General features: G+C 35.1%; 1 protein-coding gene across 3 annotated transcripts in view; it reads left to right on the plus strand.

Annotated features, from left to right (window-relative positions):
- LRRK2 (leucine rich repeat kinase 2) overlaps positions 1–18,099 on the plus strand; it is a 134,030-nt gene that overhangs the window by 15,584 nt on the left and 100,347 nt on the right. For all 3 annotated transcript variants that reach the window (XM_070493944.1, XM_014827725.3, XM_070493945.1), the window contains 7 exons: positions 1,089–1,220; positions 6,685–6,804; positions 7,548–7,690; positions 7,784–7,863; positions 9,222–9,328; positions 13,145–13,274; positions 15,559–15,683. In XM_070493944.1, the coding sequence (XP_070350045.1) occupies positions 1,089–1,220; positions 6,685–6,804; positions 7,548–7,690; positions 7,784–7,863; positions 9,222–9,328; positions 13,145–13,274; positions 15,559–15,683 (837 nt within the window). The remainder of the gene's footprint in view (positions 1–1,088; positions 1,221–6,684; positions 6,805–7,547; positions 7,691–7,783; positions 7,864–9,221; positions 9,329–13,144; positions 13,275–15,558; positions 15,684–18,099) is intronic.

Consider the following 18,099-nt stretch of genomic DNA (forward strand, 5'->3'; position numbering starts at 1 on the left):
GCTGTTTTTGAAGTTCATTGTTTTCCACCCACATCTGACATAATGCCAGTGAAAATCTGTTGATTCATAATGCAAAGGTCAAAGAAAGTAGCAACAAAAAATGAAAAAATCAAGCGTTTTAAACGCTGATTCTAATTGAAAGACATTTGTCTTTGAGTCTTAGAGAAAATCACGTTTGCTATTCTGAGTAAAAGCAGATAATTGTTTTAAGAGGCCATTTCCTTTCGTCATTACGTGTTTTTCTATGTTTTTTAATACAATTTAAACATGAAAAATATAGTTTGGGGAACACGATTGGGTAGTTTTGGTTAGGCTGAAAAAGAACACAAAGTCTTTTGCAAACACCTTTTTTGTTGTTTGTTTTAAGAATAGTCAACATTTCATTCAGATATAGAATTTAGTTTTCTCCACGTAGGTTCACACACTCGCTCTCTTGATTAATTGCCTCTCCCAGTGGATTCTTCCTTTCCTTTCTGGTTCACCAGTGTTTGTCCTTTCGTCATATGTTTTAATATTAAGCCTCTTCTCCCTCCTTCCCCCTTTCTTTCCCCCTTCTATCTTGGTGCCTTCAGGAGAAGGCTGCCTCATACACTGGCTGTTCTGGAATGTTCTTCTGGAATGGGTGGGAAATAGATCATAGTTAAATTTCGCAGTTCTATTATGTGACATAATCTTGATTTTCCTTCTGTTGGTTTGAGGAAAATGAACAATGAAAGCCATTATCCAGTGGAGTAGTGCCTCCTTAGGAAATAGGCCTCAAATTCATTTATTTGTAAACTTACGGCCATGACATTACATTTTCAGACTTATATAAAAGCACTCTCCATTTTACCCTTATTTTATTTAAGTTTTAAGCCAAGAAACAGGAATAAAGTAACTTCCCTTCATGCTAGCGATAAGTCCTAAATTACGTGAGTAATGAACAGCATAGTATTTTTTATAGTTATTTGACAGAAGATGATATTTAAATTTGGAAATGTAGTCCTTATGCTGCCATGTGTTTACAATCGATATAAGATGTCTTTGTGTGCATATTTCAAAGGGGGACATGATTACCTTATTGATAATTATGATTTCTTTAAATTTAGGCAATAATGTTGAAGTCCTCATGAGCGGCAACGTCAGATGTTATAATATTGTGGTAGAAGCCATGAAAGCATTCCCTGTCAGTGAAAAAATTCAAGAAGTGAGTTGCTGCTTGCTCCATAGGCTTACATTAGGTGAGTTACATAATTCTTGGTTAGTTCATTATCACAGTATTGTTGATGTAAGTATGTATAGCATATGTATGTTATATGTTGATGGATACGTAGCATATTAAGACATATGTTGGATGGAAATAGTAGGTGAGTTATATAATTCTTGGTTAATTTATTGTCACAGTCTATATGATGTTAATGTATATAGCATATGTATGTTGTCTCTTGATGGATAAGTAGCATATTGACATACTTTGGATGGAAATATTATAAAGTAGAAAACTTTTCTGCCTTGCCTAGATGGAATTTTAAAAGGAGTGACAAAAATAGAGTGTGGAATCTAAGAGAAATCTTGTTAGTGCTATATTTAGAGTATAATTATGTAAATAGTTGATACATACAAAAGAATGAGTATAATAAGTAGAAAATGTAAAGCACGATACAAAAAAATTCCCCACCCAACTTAAGTATTAGTACATTACCGGTGCTGGTAAAGCTACTCGAGGCTACTTCCTTGCCCTGCTCTCTCCACAGAGGTTAATACTTTCCAGAATTTTGTGTTGATATGTCTTTTGCTTTCTAAATATAGTTTTTCTATATTTGCATATCTCCCTGAACAAAATTGTTAGTTTGCTTGTTTTTGCTTAATAAAAATGGAATCATGCTGAATGTTATCTTCTGCAATTTAAAAAAATTAACATTATGTTTATAAGACATGAATATTTTGCATATAGTTGTATATAGTATTCTATTATGTGGATATACCACAATTTATTTATCCATTCTCCTATCCAAGGACATTTGGTTTCTTTCTTATTTTATGCTGCTACCATCTGTGTTGCTATGAAGGTATAAATAAGGGTGAATATCTTTTCAAATTTTTTTTGTAATTGGTGCTTCCTCTTTTGCAAAATACATGGTTTGTCTTTTATCCATTTTTCCATAGTATAGGCTGTCTTTTAAAAAACTGATTCATGGTTCTGGATAACAACGTTTTGGTAGTTGATTGTATGTGTTGAAAATATCTTCTCTTGATTGGTGGACTGTCTTTTCATCATCTTTGGTGACTTTTGTAATATAGTTTAATTTAATAGTTGCTTTGTGATTTGCCTTTTTTAATGTATCTTAAGAAATCCTTCCTTTCCCTGAAGTAATAAATATATTTTATATTTTATCCCAATTGTCTCTAATTTAAGAAATAAAGTATTATAATGTCTAGAATTATTTTTTATAAAGTAGGAATTCAATTCCTTTTCTTTTATGATATGGAGAGCACAGTTTATTTTATGGTTCATCCATTTTCTAGTGGTATGATGCACTGAATATGTATTTAATATACATGTATTATTTATATGTTTATCATATATATTGTGTCATATATTTGTTTCTGTTTCTGCTGTTCTGTTGCATTGGTTAATTTGATTTGTCTTGATCTAGATCATGCTGTTTAAATTACCATAGCTCTGTAAGTCCTGATATCCAAAAAGCTAATAAATCAAGTCAACATACATTCTTCTTTTTTGGGTACAACTTTACTATTTCATATAAATTTTAGAATTAACTTATCTAGTTCCTTGGAAAACTCCTTTGGGATTTTGATTGGAATTGCATAGAATATATAGATTTATTTAAGAAGAACTGGCAACTTTACGTTATAATTTCTTCCATACAGGTCTTGCACATCTTGTTAGTTATTTCTAGATACCTTATTTTTTTTGTTATTATGAATGGTGTCTCTTTGAAAATTGCAGTTTTAGACTGTGTATGCATAAAGAAATGCAAATTATGTTTTGTATCTTGATCTTACCTACGTTTCTAAACTCTTTTATTAATTCTAACAATTTATTTGTCAGTGCTTTTAGGTTTTCTACGTAGCAGTTATTTAATTTGTGAATAGTGACAATCTGGATTCTTCCTTTCCTCTCCCTACAGCCATTGTTTCATTTCCTTGTCTTCTTGCACAGCCCCAAATTACTAGTACAGGATTGAATAGAAGCGGTGATGGTAGGCATCCTTGTCTTGTTCTTGATTTTAAAGGAAATGCTTTAATATTTTCCAATCCATAATAATGCTTGTTAGAAGATTTTAGTTGTTGTTGTTGTTGTTAATCTTGTCTTGTTTGTTTTGTGTCAAATAGCTTTTATCAAGTTAAAAAGTTTCCTTCTGTTTTTTGTTTGCTTTTATTTTTACATGTGGGCTTTAAAAAAAAATCACGAGTATTGTGTTTAATATTAAAAGAATATATTAAGATCTTTGTTTTCCTTTTATCTTGGTAATATGGAAAGTTATAGTTACAGGTTTTCTAATAGTAAACTACCTTGCACTCTTGTGATAAATTCAATTTGGTTATTTATTAGATTTTTAAAATACATTTCTAAAAATCTTCTTTTTGTTTTCAGATCTGCCAGGTAATGTTGGACTGCCTCGTGTTTCATCTTTTTCTTTCTTTTCTCCCCTTTCTCTTTTATTCTAATTTTCATTTCTTTAATTGTTAATACATAGCTATCCTGTGTTCTGTATCTGCTAATTCCAATATATGAAATTCTTGGAAGTCTAACCCACTGCTTCTGTGCTGACTGCCATCTGTCATAGAGTCTTGTTTTCTTGTATGCTTGTGAGTTGCTCTTTGGTTGAGCTTAATCTCTGAGAATCCTGAGGACCTGAATTACAAATGCTCCTCTAGAGATGTTTGCCGGGAGTCAGGGCACAGGACTGATGTAGGAGCACTTTGGAATCTTTTTAAGGTCCAAGCTTAATGTGGGAGACTCCAGTTGAGCCACCCTACCTTGGAGAGACCCAAGGCTAGTCTGTTGATCGCAGTGATCCATACTTTCCCACAGGCTACTCTGGCTTGTCCATTGCTTTCAGCTCACAGTTCTTGTTTCAACTCCCTGTTGAGCCTCCTCCCCACGCCCACATACATACCTTGGAGATTTCCTCCATATTTTTGGCAGCAGAAAAATGCATTAAAAAATGAATGGTTGGTGAAAAATAAGGTAGGATCATTAACTATTGGAAATTGCTTCTGATGGCCTTTCCCAAGAAGGATCGTTAGAAAACGTTTTGTGCAAAATCAAGATTATTGTAATGGGCATTTCGCTTTTTATCACTGCAACTTTGGGAAAAAGATCGTCTATTTCAAAAAACTGATTTTCAGGGTTTTATTGTGGCAACTTATATTTTCACTTCTAGAACCATGACTATAGTATCTCCTGTATAATTCAAAAATTGATTTTGGCATTGAGAAAGTTCCTAAGTATTTTTGGTTAAAATGGAATGTTTACAAATTGAATTCTAATTTGCATGTACAACTTTATTTCTTTCCTTGATAAGCCTTTATTTAATGCTTGTTATATGACCAAAACTGTGGAGAAATGATAATAATGTCTTAATATTTGCACATCTTTCAGTTTCAAAAGTAGTTTCAAATATAAAATATATATATTTGATCCTTTAAACAATCCTGGGAGATGGAATATTGTAAATATCTCCACATTTACAGATGAGGACCTATTTCATCAAGCCTGCACGTCTTATCCAAGGTCACGTAGTCAGTAAGGGGTGAAATCAGGCTGAAAATCCAGATTTCTGCATCCCTAAACAAAGCAAAGCATTTCTTCTAAAATGTAGTGGCCATTTACTAGTTTGCCTCTTTTATCAGGTGAGATTTTGACTCATTATATTTTCACGAAGAAGGACACAGTTACACGAACTAACTGATATCTGAGAATGTTTTAATGTAATTCCAAAGTTGATGTCTTAAATCTAGCTAGTAGAGCAGCACACTAATATACAATTCTCTATTTCATGTTCTGCAACTTACCACAGTCAAGTTACAACTTGCACAAGTTAAATGTGAGTTCACTTTAATCCCTTGAAATGAACCAGAGGAGGAAGTGGTTTTACTGTCGTAATTAGGGAGATGACACTTGGTTACCAAACTGGTCCATAATGGCACGTTAAGGGTGCATGGCATTCTACAAATGAAATTAAATAAACCATTCAAACTATCATATCATTTATAAGTTTCGTAGTATTCTGTAACTTTTTCGAAAATAAAAACCCATCAAATTGATCTTCAGCTAAGGATGCTTGTTTTTCTCTCATTTATCTCTTAACAGATTGTTATGTGTTCCATTTAATGACTAGAGAATTTATTGTCCCTGTTATTGTTTCAAAAGAAGCTGAATAAAACTTTTAACTTCTTCCTCAAATTAAAATTAAAACCCACAGTCAATAAATAAATAGCATTTTGTCAAATTATGTAATCTAATTATGGGTTTAATGCGTTTAAAGTCCTTATAAAATTTACCATGTATTTTTACATAAATTGCCTGAAAGTAAGATTAGGCCAGTCTTACTAGCATTCGCCCAGTCAGCGGTAGAGCAGCTGTTGGCAGTGGCATGGGAATAACTGTAGGGAAAAAAAAGAGAAAGGGACAACCCAAGTTTAGATAAGCTGGTAAATGTCAAAGAGAATCTTTCTGAAATGACTCTCCAAGACTAGAGATCATGAAGGGCTGTGGAGTATGTCTGCTTTGTGGATGAATGTGGGAGAGGCAAGAACATATGGTGTTGATAAAGAAGAGCTATATTTAGTTAAACTGCCTTTTGATTTTGAAGCCGTTATTAATATTTAGTGTGGGCTTTAAGCTTTCGTGATATAGGATCTTTTCCAATTTTGGCTTTGTGTCTCAGGGATCATCTAATTATACTTATAGCTAAATGGGAGTTTCATTCTTCCTTCCAGAAGCAAACTTGGTGATTGTTAGTGAGTTACAAATAAGCTAAATGGAATGAGGCACATATTTCTGGAACATCGTTTACAAATTATTTCCTCATTAGGATTTAGATTTTTGGATGATGTGTTGATTCTCAGAAGAATGAGTGTAAAAAGGCATGGTACTTCTTCCTGAGATAGGTTAGGGCTGGTGAAATATTCTTTTCTTTTTCTTCTTCAGATCATCGTAGATAAGATCAGGTAATGATAAGTGTGCCAGTGGGTTTTCTGAGCAGTATTCCTGTAAGTGAAGAAGGTTCTTTCAGCAAGAGCATTTAATGACAAGGGAGGGTTTTTTCCCCTCATCTTTTAGAAGGTGGAAAATTAAGCTATTTTGTCTATATTGTAGTGCCACGTATAACAGGCACCTCATTGTTTTTGTATGACGATGATGAGAAGGAGTTGAAGAACACAAAATTAATATAATCCAAACTTACACTTTTTGCCTGGTCAGTTCCATTGTCTGTTGGAATTGATAATTGAATGACTGCATGAAATAAATATTGAAAACTTTATGCAATTGTATTAAGCTATTTTAATTAAAACTATTTTAATTAACACCTTAATTAAATTAAATGTTTTTGTTTAATGTCATTAAAAATATTCATCACTATTCAAATTTATTGATTTAAACACTGTTATATAATCAAAGGTAATTTAAGTTCCATGGATGAAAATTCAGCTAATATCTCACTTAACTTTTAGGTAATTTTTTTAATATCCTGGTACTGAATGAGGTACATGAATTTGTGGTGAAAGCCGTGCAGCAGTATTCAAAGAATGCGACGTTACAAATCGCAGCACTCAGCTGTTTAGCACTCCTCAGTAAGTAACTGTACTGAAAAGGAAATTCTTACAGGTGCATTTGATCTTGAATGTTAACATTATGACAAGATAACGTTGTAACAAGAAAGTCCTATGTAGAGAGGAAGCATTAAATGCCCTTTCTGCCCTAATGCAATCCATTTTCCAGTAGAGGATATTTTCGAGGGAACTAACAGTTGTGATAGGTACACCTTTCCCAGTTCATACATCAACAAATACATCCTTGATTTAGCTTTGTTATTGGGCAGCTAATCTTCTCAATCCTCTTCTAGTCTCTTAGTTTTGGTTGGTACCCTCTTCCTCATTTGATCATTATCTGCATGAGACGGCAGTGTTTTCAGGTGAGTAATATATAAAAAAGGTCTTTATAATTCGCTGAGGCCACTACTAAAGAATACCTAACTCTATTTTTTTTTTAAAGATTGGCACCTGAGCTAACAACTGTGGCCAATCTTTTTTTTTTCTGCTTTATCTCCCCAAATCCCCCCTGGTACATAGTTGTATATCCTAGTTGCAGGTCCTTCTAGTTGTGGCATATGGGACGCTGCCTCAACGTGGCTTGACGAGTGGTGCCATGTCTGGGCCCAGGATCCGAACCCTGGGCTGCCACAGCGGAGCATGCGAACTTAACCACTCGGCCACGGGACCGGCCCCTACCTCACTCTATTGATAGTATTTCAAATATGGACTTAGAGTTGGTCTTTCAAGTGGTAAGTAAATCATATATTTGTATTTTTTTCAAGCTGAGACCATTTTCTTAAATCAAGACTTAGAGGAAAAGAATGAGAGTCAGGAGAATGAAGAGGAGGAGGAAGAAGAGAAATTGTTCTGGCTGGAAGCCTGTTACAAAGCATTAACATGGCATAGAAAGAATAAGCATGTGCAGGTTGGACTGTTTCATAAATATTATAGCTTTCAGACTTATGTTTGTGCAGTATGTGTGTTTTGATAACTTTCTTGTTCTCCTCTTCTAATCCAGGAGGCCGCATGCTGGGCATTAAATAATCTCCTTATGTACCAAAACAGTTTACACAAGAAGATTGGAGATGAAGACGGCCAGTGAGTAGTTTTGATATTGCATGAAAGGAAATTTCAGTTATATTTTTAATCAACCTATTTAAAATACCATAACTGCAATTTTATTGTTAGAAATATTTTTGATATAGGTGTTTATGTTTTAAGTGTTGCCACAAAACAGTAGTGGATATATAATATTTTGATCCTATTGCCTTTAATAGTTAGTAAAAGTTTGTGTGTTTGAGAGTTATTACTGAGAGATTTGGAATCAAAGTCACAGTAATTTATGAATCATTGAGAAAGAACTTTTCAATTTTCTGGCTGATCACGTAAAACTGCCATATTAATTAATCTCAAGTGATAGAAATTGCAGAGCCATCTCTGACCTTTTCTATTGCAGTGACTAGCCAGCAGATGGTCAGTAAGAGGAATTAGATATGGTTGGAAGCGTCCTGTAGTGATTCCTCACTTGATGTGGCAGGGTTGACCTGTCTTCTCCTGAGAGGGTTATTTGAAGCTGTCAGTTCTTGAGGAGGCTTTCTACGGGAGCATTATTCAAGCATCATAAGACCGGCTTTTTCTCCCAAAGATACGAACTGTAAATAGGAGTTCTGTGTATCATGTCCACGAGCCTTTGTGTTTTATGGCAACTACTTATATTTGTATCATTTGCTGTGTGTACTCCGGATTTTAAAATTTAAATGACTTACCTTGGAAATTTAAATAGTAATATTCTACATCTCAAATCCTGGCAACCTGTTTACCTAGTGATCCACTGCCAATCGGAAGGGAATTAATGACACAGGTGCTGTTTAATTAAATATCTCCATTTTGAAAAGAAACTAATTTTTTTGAAAACTATGTGTTAAACCAGCATCCTAGTAATCCCACTTTGAGCGGTCTTTTTAAGAGTTTAAGGTAAGGTAGGCTCGTGTTGCAGTTTATAAATTTCAGTGCATAGCACACTGATTCCTCAATAGCCATAGGAGATCTTTAAAATAAATACATTATTAAAAGAGAATATATGCATGCTCTGCATTTTTAAAACTCACTCTGCTTCTTCTTGATTTTTTTTTGTTTTCCCTTTCCTTGCTTCCGTAATCTTCTTTTTTTCACTTTATCTTTTTATTCTTAGCACCTCTGCATATCTGCTGAGTCTCTTTTCCCCCTCTGCTGCATATCCACTTGGAAGAAACAAATATTTATTAGTATTTAATGGATTTAAATCTAACTTTTAAATATAAAATTGTTTAACTATAATTCACTCTTGTAAGTGGAGGTGCATAGAATGTTATTTATATGCCCTTATTTGCTGTTAGAGAGATTAGATAGTGATAAGTGAATATTTGAGCTAATTGTTTAAAAGATTGCTATTCATACTGTGGTTGAATTTGTGAAAGGTTCCCAGCTCATAGGGAAGTGATGCTCTCCATGCTGATGCATTCTTCGTCAAAAGAAGTCTTCCAGGCCTCTGCGAATGCATTGTCGACTCTGTTAGAACAGAACGGTAAGGGGCACACCATATTTTTTAATAAAAGGAAACTCATTTGTGGTAATTTTTTTGATTGTGAAAGCAACACATTGTAAAGAATTCAAATATATCGATATATGTGGCTGATATATAGATATATTGATATATAGGTAAAAGGATAAAGAAGAAAATAAACATTTTGATGTTTTTCTTTTGGTCTTCTGTGTATGTACTGCTGCACAATATATACAATGTATTTTATATTTTTTGCAGAAATGAGATATTATTCACTTTTATAACCAAATTTTATATTTTTTCTTTTTTGTGTTGATCACTATAAATGGATCATTTTTAATGGCTGTGTAGTTTCCCAATGTACGCCTATATTTTATTTTATAAACCAATTTCTTGTTGATGGACTTTAGCTTGCGTCCAGTGAGTTTTAATTTTTTTGGTGCATATAATAAACATCAAATGGTTACTTTTTCCACTTTCCTTTATATGTTGTTCTTGTTATTTTCTTTGGAAAACTTGCTAGAAATGCAGTGGGTAGAGAGAGATTCACCATTTTAAAATCTGGTAAAATTGTCCATTATAAATTTTTTTTTGAACATAGTCCTTTGTATGTAAATCTTGTAGCTTTGCATTATGAAGGAGAGAAAAATGGCTGTTATACCTTTGGAAGGACTCTTGAAGTTTAAAACTGATGGTCCGGCTGTTCGGATTCCGGCCCCCATGAACAGGAAATACTGCCAGAAAACCTGGGGAGGAAACTCATCATAAAGGCATTGGGACTTGGCAGCTCTTGTAGGATATTTTTGGAGGGAGGAAAAAAGAGAAAAACACTAAAAACCTGAAACAGAGACCAGTGTTAGCACCAGTGTTTAGTAGAGAACCTGGATAGTGTGAGAGGAGTAAAGAAACCACATCATGCACGTTTATGCTTTTATTTAAGTCAAATCAAGAGGAAAACTCACTTCTTCTTCCTTTTCCTCCTTTCTCACTCCACCTCTCTGTTGACACTTTAATAAAAGGCTTGGGCTGGGGCTGCCCCCGTGGCCGAGTGGTTAAGTTCACGCGCTCCGCTGCAGGCGGCCCAGTGTTTCGTCGGTTCGAATCCTGGGCGCGGACATGGCACTGCTCATCAAACCACGCTGAGGCAGCGTCCCACATGCCACAACTAGAAGGACCCACAGCTAAGAATATACAACTATGTACTGGGGTGCTTTGGGGAGAAAAAGGAAAAAAATAAAATCTTAAAAAAATAAATAAATAAAAGGCTTGGGCTGGCAAGAGCTATTAGAAGCAGGAGTTGCCCCTGGGGATAATGAATCAGAATAGGAGTGATAGGAAAGGGGTGTTGCTCTTCTTGAATCTCCCGTCTTCTACTGTGCAGAGGCCTGGATAGGGATCTCAGTCCTGAGAATGAGGACCAGACTTGGCTACTTTTGTGTGAGGCACCTAAGAGGAGACCAACCTTTGCCATGTACAAACAACATTGTGTTGGTGCTGTAATTCTTAACCATCTAGAAATGTCTTTGATATGCCAGCAAAACAACCATGCTTTTGTGAGATTTGGACTGCTTCTTATTATGGTGTCTGAGGATTCGTTACAGTTGGAGTCAGTCTTGATTTCTTTGTTCAGAATCAGTTCTCTGCTCTTTTGACTCCTTCTTTGTTCTTGGCCATCTGCCAGGTAAACTGCCTCAGATCCCTTGTATTGTCCTTGGAGTTCTGCTTTAGGAGAATATTAAGAACTTGAGCAGCTTGTTCACCAACCTTTGTGGGCAACTTCTCATTGAGAGATGCTTGGGAACACTGGGTGTGCTGGGCTGGATACGATTTTCTAGAAAACTGACTGGATTGGCAGCCAGAAGAACTGGGTTCTACCATGGTGGTCCCAAGGCAAAGGCTCAAACATCTGTGTGACGTTCTCCATGTTTAATTGATTAATTAAGCTAATATTTATTGAGCTTCTGCTATATACTAGACAATGCCCTGGGCACTTGGGATACATCAGTTAAATAGACATCCCAGGCTCCCGGAGCTTAAACTCTAGTGGGGAAAACAGACAAGAAGACTAAATAAAATATATCACATATGAGGTAGCTAAGAAAAAAAATGAAGCAAAGAGGGAGGATATACGTTAGGGGTCAGAGGAGAAATTGTGACTAGGCAGCTAGGAAAGAAGGTGACTATTGAAGTAAAGACCTGAAGAAAGTTGCATACTGTTATTGGCCTTTTAAGGCAGATAATTTATCACTAAAATGGAATACATGGGGTCAAGAGTATTATGTAGATAGCTGGTAAAGGAGATGAAATGTGTAAAATTTTCTGTAAACTCTGAAGTGACTCCGTGATGTGATTTCTTCTCCTAGGTCTAGTGTTTGATGAAATTTCTATTCTCAATTTTTCAAGTCTTAAATTAGGTTAATGTCTAGGACAGTGGTTCTTAAAGTGTAGTCTCTGGACCAGCAAAGTTGCCTGGGAACTTGTTAAAAATGTGAATTTTATGGCCACACACAGATTTACTGAATCATAAACTCTATAGTTGGGAGCCAGCATCTGTGTTCTAACAAGCCCTCCCCCCAGGTGATTCAGAGCCACACTTAAAATGTGAAAACTGCTGGTCCAGAATGACTTCTGTCGTTCAAAGTATATCTCCTTGGTTAGAATTTAGCCACTTTAGGAGGGGTTATTAAATCTTCTGATGTGACCAAGTGAAATAACCAACTCCTTGTCATATTTTAATGTGTGATATTCTGGATGTCTTTAAAAGGTATGAGTTTTCAGATTTGGGCAGTAATTTAGAATGTGTATGTCACTTGCACTTATTTCTGAGTTTTGCCCTGTTTTTTCTTTCTTTCCAAATTTGAGATTGATAACTCATTGTTCAAAACAGTACTTAGGTTCAAACTTCTTGAGTTTCCCTTTCTGCCACTCTCAAAGTGTTGAATTATAGCGTGTAATATTGGAATTGATATTTATGTTGCAGCTTCAAGACAACTGATATTTATATGGAAACTTTAAGACGTTGGGTTTGCGTTTAAAGAAGGAAGTTTACTATGAAGAGGAAAATTATTTTGTAATCATTGTTGCTGGGATATAGTTACTTTTCCACTTATAATGTAAAATCAGTTGTAAAGCATATCTGTGTGTTTCTTAAGCTTTGGCATTACTTTGTGAAAGTATGTAATTATTTATGCTCTGTATCAGTGCTTTCCATCCCTTTGCACATGGTGGCATACGTAGAAATGATAATGTTTGTACAGTCCCCTGGGGTAAATGGAGAAAGGAACTCAAGGCTGAAGGCAACCCAACCTAGTTCCAGCCCCTTGCCCCTACCCAACATCCCCTGTCCCCCAAAAGCTGGGAGGATAGTCAATGTGTTCATGCACCTGTAACTTATTCCCACATCAGTAGTGTCTAGTATACGTAGTGATCTTAGCTCTATATAAGTGCAGTTATTTTGTGGAATTGTTTTAAATATTGGAATGAAATTTAGCTTTCATTCTTCTTTTGGAGGGCATTATTTTAAAACATTTTTCTGCAAAAAACAGTCCTTTCATATGGACTGGGGTATGGTGATTATACTGGAACTAGTCTTCTCTGTGAATAAAACTTTGAAAATTAAACACTCAATGAATGGTTAATAAATGTGAAAAAATTGGAACTGGTATATGTTTTAAAGAAATAAACATTAATGATCTGTAAATTGTCAATGAAATAGAAATTACATAATGTACTTGTATATACTTTCCTATGAATTTGAACTTCTTAATATTCTGTGTTATTGCAAAGTTATGAAGATGTGCTTTCATTTCTACAAGTAACATTAAAAAAATCTTGTAGTTAATTTCAGAAAAATCCTGTTGTCAAAAGGAATATACCTGAACGTATTGGAGTTAATGCGGAAGCACATACATTCCCCTGAAGTGGCTGAAAGTGGCTGTAAAATGCTAGATCATCTATTTGAAGGAAGGTAATAGAGATGCATGAACTTATGCAGAATATATAATATTGGATCAGGTAGAATATCAATATTTCAAGCATATTCCTAAGAATGAAAAGAAAAACATAAGGCACTTGAAGATTGAAACTGTATAATATAATCTCGTATCACTGATATCATAGACTTATTTTATCTGAATATTGAAAGAGAGGGTAGAGATTGTATCAATATGTCGAAGGTTTGCTTTTGTGCTTCATGCCTGATGTTGACTCCGTTTTGAAAAGTGACAATTATACAGCACATAACCATAAACAGTTTTTCAAATTATTGTGTAAGTGTGAAAGGTGTAAAAGATAAAATCAGGATACGGCTTCTTGTTGTTGCTTTTTCACAACTAATATTTATGATTGTTCCTTCATTTGAGTAACCTTAGTTGTCTTTTCCTGCTCTCATTCCATAGCTGGGAAAGCTTTTAGTCACGTCTAGTCCAAGTCCAGAGAGGTAAAAATTACATGGCTGGTTAGTGGCACAACAGAACCAGATCTGACAGTGGATGATGGGGTGGGGTTGGGGGGGGTTGGCGAGTGGAGGGGGCACAGAATGCTGGCTTAAAAAAACCTGTTTAAAAAACTAAAACTGAATTACATACAGAAGGTGTCCCCTGCAGGATATGCTCAGTGCCTTTTTGCATTTTATTAGCCCAAAGAATGTGCAGTAACTTAGGCCGAGTCTGAGTAAATTTCCAACAAAAAAGAGGCTGTACAGGAAACTGTCATGGGTAAATGAAAAAATAAATGGCACAGATATTGCAGTAAAAACTGATTTTATGTCCCGGCTTTCCCACTAATTTGAGCCAACTCTTTGATCTCTGAACTTCAGGTTCCACATTGATAAAGAGGAATAATAATAATAACCTCATAGGTTATAAGTCTATAATGTAAGGGTTAAATAAATTAATGTTTACAAAGGAATTAGGATAATACCTGGTACATTTTAAGCACTCAATAAATCATAGCTATTATTATTAATACTATTATTAAATAAATATAAATGAAATGCATATAGCATGACAAACTGTATGTAACACATCTATAGACTAATAAGGAATGGGGTTACATTGCTTTTAACATCAGTCCAGCTGATCTATTTCTGTTTATGTGTATATCAGATCTTTGAGTCATGTTTCTCTTATTTAAATGTTGCTCTTGGATATTTAAATGAAAAGTTTATCTTAAGTGGTGATTTTTATGGTCCTGGAAGTGTGAATTTTTATAAATGAGGCAAAACCACAGTGAATAACCTACAATTTAAGATTCTGTAGATTCTGGGCAGTTAATTTTTCTGGCTGTTTCCTCATATGTAAAATGTGTAAAGTTCCAGGCCTGGGGATTTAAAATTGACTATGACAGTGTGTCTGCCGCTAAAAAACTCATTGTCCAGTTGGGGAGACTGATATGTAAACAGATCATTACAATCCAGTGTGAGAATGCAATGGCAGGGGTGTGTAAAAAGACAGTGGTAAGAGCAGAGTGAACCCAGTTGGGGTGACCAAAAGAGGGGAGCCTACACAGAAGGGATGTGTTTAAACTGGGGCTTTAAGGTGGAAAAGAGGAACAGTATCTCAATGGCCACAGAACCATGCAAAGCGAGGACGTAGTTCTGATGTGTACCAGTTTCAGTTAACATGCCACTGTGCAAAGCAAGGACTGCCTGTATGAAAGTTCTTAGTACCTTCTGACATCTCGTGAAGTGGCATTTATTCATATGTAAAAGAAAGAATAGCTGAAATGCTTTAGAGAAACCAAAATTTTAATGTAAATAAAATGCATTAAGAATACCATATCACAAGTCCGGAGGTGTTACTCTGGAAACAGGTTGGTATGTAAAGACGCTGTGCCTTGGGGGTCAGGTGAGTTTACGTTCCAGCCCTGGCTCTGTCACCTCCTCATGATAAGACCTTGATATTTAACCTTTCTCAATCTAAGTTCTTTATCTGGAAAATGGAGATGATAACACCTACTTTCCAGGCTTGTTGCCAATGACCCATGTGTAGATCAGAAGGAAGTTTTAGTTTTGTGAAACTAAATAGTAGAGTAATTCCCGGGTTACTGTGAATTCAACTTCTTGAGAACAAAGTTTAATTAAACAACAATTAAAAGTGTATATGCTCATATTACTGAATTCAAATGTATTTTCATATAGCTTTTTCTGATAGAATATATTGGTTCTATTTTCCTGCACTTGTTTCACATTGGTGTTTGCACAAGGGAATCAGGTTGTACTTTTAATAACCATTTCAGTATTCTATCTCCAGTAACCCTTCCCTGGATACAATGGCAGCAGTGGCCCCCAAAATAATGGCAGTTATGAAAAGTCATGAGACGTCATTGTCAGTGCAGCTGGAGGCACTTCGAGCTATTTTACATTTCATAGTTCCAGGTAAGTTCTATAATTGATTGCGGGAAGAGATAGGAATTTAAATGAGTTTTTGACTTTTCATGAAATATCAACTTTCTAGGCAAAAGTTAAAGGACCAGTTTTTGTTAACCAAATGCAAATCTTTCTACTAACCCAAAAATAAGAATAGAGGAAAATGATGATGTAGAAGGCTCAGATTAATTTATAAGAAAATTCAATCATTTATTTATATAAGAAATAACTGAAATTAAAGTGTGGAGCTTTATTTCCAAGGAGAGTGTCCATCTCTGATAGTTCTTTTCTATTTCTGTTGCCATCGAGAAGTCCAAGTTTTTTTGGTGGTGTTGTTTTCTTGTCTGCACTATAATAATAGCTAACTAATTTTCACACTTCCTCTCTTGGCTCTTCCAAGTTCTTGTTGTACTCTGTGGTTGAATGACTCTTTCTCAAATATAACCTTGTGGCTTTTACTCATTAATTTCAGTAGCTTCCATCCTCCTCCTCTTTACCTCCTACTTACATCTCTTGTGACCTTATTTGTCCTCCAAAGCCCATTTAAAATATCTGATCCTCCATTCATTTAACACATATTTATTAAGTGCCTCTTATGTTCTAAACATTGTGATGACTGCAAAAGTATGCAAGTTAAAGGAAAAAAAGCATGACTGTACTATTATAGGAGCTTAGAAGTAGATGGATATGTAAATAATTAATTACCAGACAGGATGTGACGAGCTGTTATAGATAAATGTATAAAAGGCTAAGAATATTGATGGAGACACAAGTAATTTATTCAAAGGAATAGGTCAGAGATTATATTATTGAGGTTGAAGGGTGATAAAATATGTTGCTGACCTGGTAGAAAGGCAGGGAAGGACATTTCAAGCAGAAGGAGAAAATGCACGTGTTCTGGGTTGAGTGAAGGGTGGAGCAGAGGAGAGCAGTGCCCGGGGATGAATGTGGAAGGACAGGCAGAGGACTGAAAGTAAAGGGACTAGAATTTAATGCTGAGCAATTTGTGCTTTTTAACAGAAGTCAATTCAAATTCATTAAAGGTGTTGAAAAATTGTAGTGTCATGACCAAATCTGAAATTTATAACAATAGAAGTGTGGTGTAGAGGATGAGTGGCAGGAAGAGAGCCTCCTATAGGGAGATTGGGTTGGAGGCCATGATAGGCTGGTGGGACATGGTGGGGCCCGGCAATGGAAACAGAGCAGCAGATGGACCTGAGAGATGGTTTGGAGATAGATATGACGTGACTTTCTGACTACTGAATATCAGGAATGTTATTTTTGTTGTTGTTCTGTAGAATTCCCAGTTCTTTTGGGTTTTTTTCCTTTTTAAATGAATTCTTTCCAAATCTACCATTATCTGTAGTCATAGGTCTTTTATGTTTCTGAGTATAAAGAGTGTACTCAGTATAAGAGTATACATTTTTTCAAGGAGAGGTCTTTCTTCATACCTTCAACAAAAATAGCCATTCAAGCAATAGTTTTCTAATTGAATCATGGTGTCTCATTCACAGTTGTCAGTCAACTTTTGAGATATAATTTAGCAGACATAATTTTGCTTGAAAATATTAACGTAAGTTTTTTTATTTTGTTTGAAGATTGTAAAAACAAAATAAAACAAAACCCCTTTGATTACTCTTAAAGTTGTCAGCCTTATTCTTTCAAGGGTGGTTTTGAGTTTTAAAGATAATCAAAAGACATTCAGAGCCAAGTATGTTAGTTAATAAAATAATAGTCTTTTATAGTCATGTGCTGCATAATGACATTTGGTCGACGATGGACCACATATACAATGGTGGTCCCATAAGATTAGTGCTGTATAGCCTGGGTGTATGGTAGGCTATACCATCTAGGTTTGTGTAAGTACGCTCTTTGGTGTTCGCACAACAACAAAATCACCTAACCACGCATTTCTCGGAAGTATCCCAGTCATTAAGCAATGCATGACTGAGTTCAAAAACAAGTCTTGAATATAATATTTCTTTTCTATTATTGTTCTTATATTGACCCTGAAGCAACATTGATAGTCAGTAATCATTTAGATGTATTAAATGATAAAGTAAATGATGTTTTTTACAATGATGTTTAGATGTATTAAATGGGTGCTCTTGAAAATAATTTTATAACTGATGGTTATACTATATGTAGGGAAATACATCTAAATAGACACATTTTATAAACATATCAATATATAAATACATTTCTCTATTAGGTAAAGGCTTCACCATCTACTTTGCTCTAGGCTACCATACCATATTACCATCCCCGCCATACGACACCATTCTGTATACCAGTGAATAACTATGGTATTAGTACCCCAGTAGTTTTGAGATTGAATATGAGTCTTGTTTGAACATGCTAAATTGAGATGCTTATAAAGTATCTAGATGTCCATGTACTCATTTATTAACTAGACTATCTTCAG

Source organism: Equus asinus, chromosome 22, assembly GCF_041296235.1.
Source record: "Equus asinus isolate D_3611 breed Donkey chromosome 22, EquAss-T2T_v2, whole genome shotgun sequence".
Taxonomy (NCBI): domain Eukaryota; kingdom Metazoa; phylum Chordata; class Mammalia; order Perissodactyla; family Equidae; genus Equus; species Equus asinus.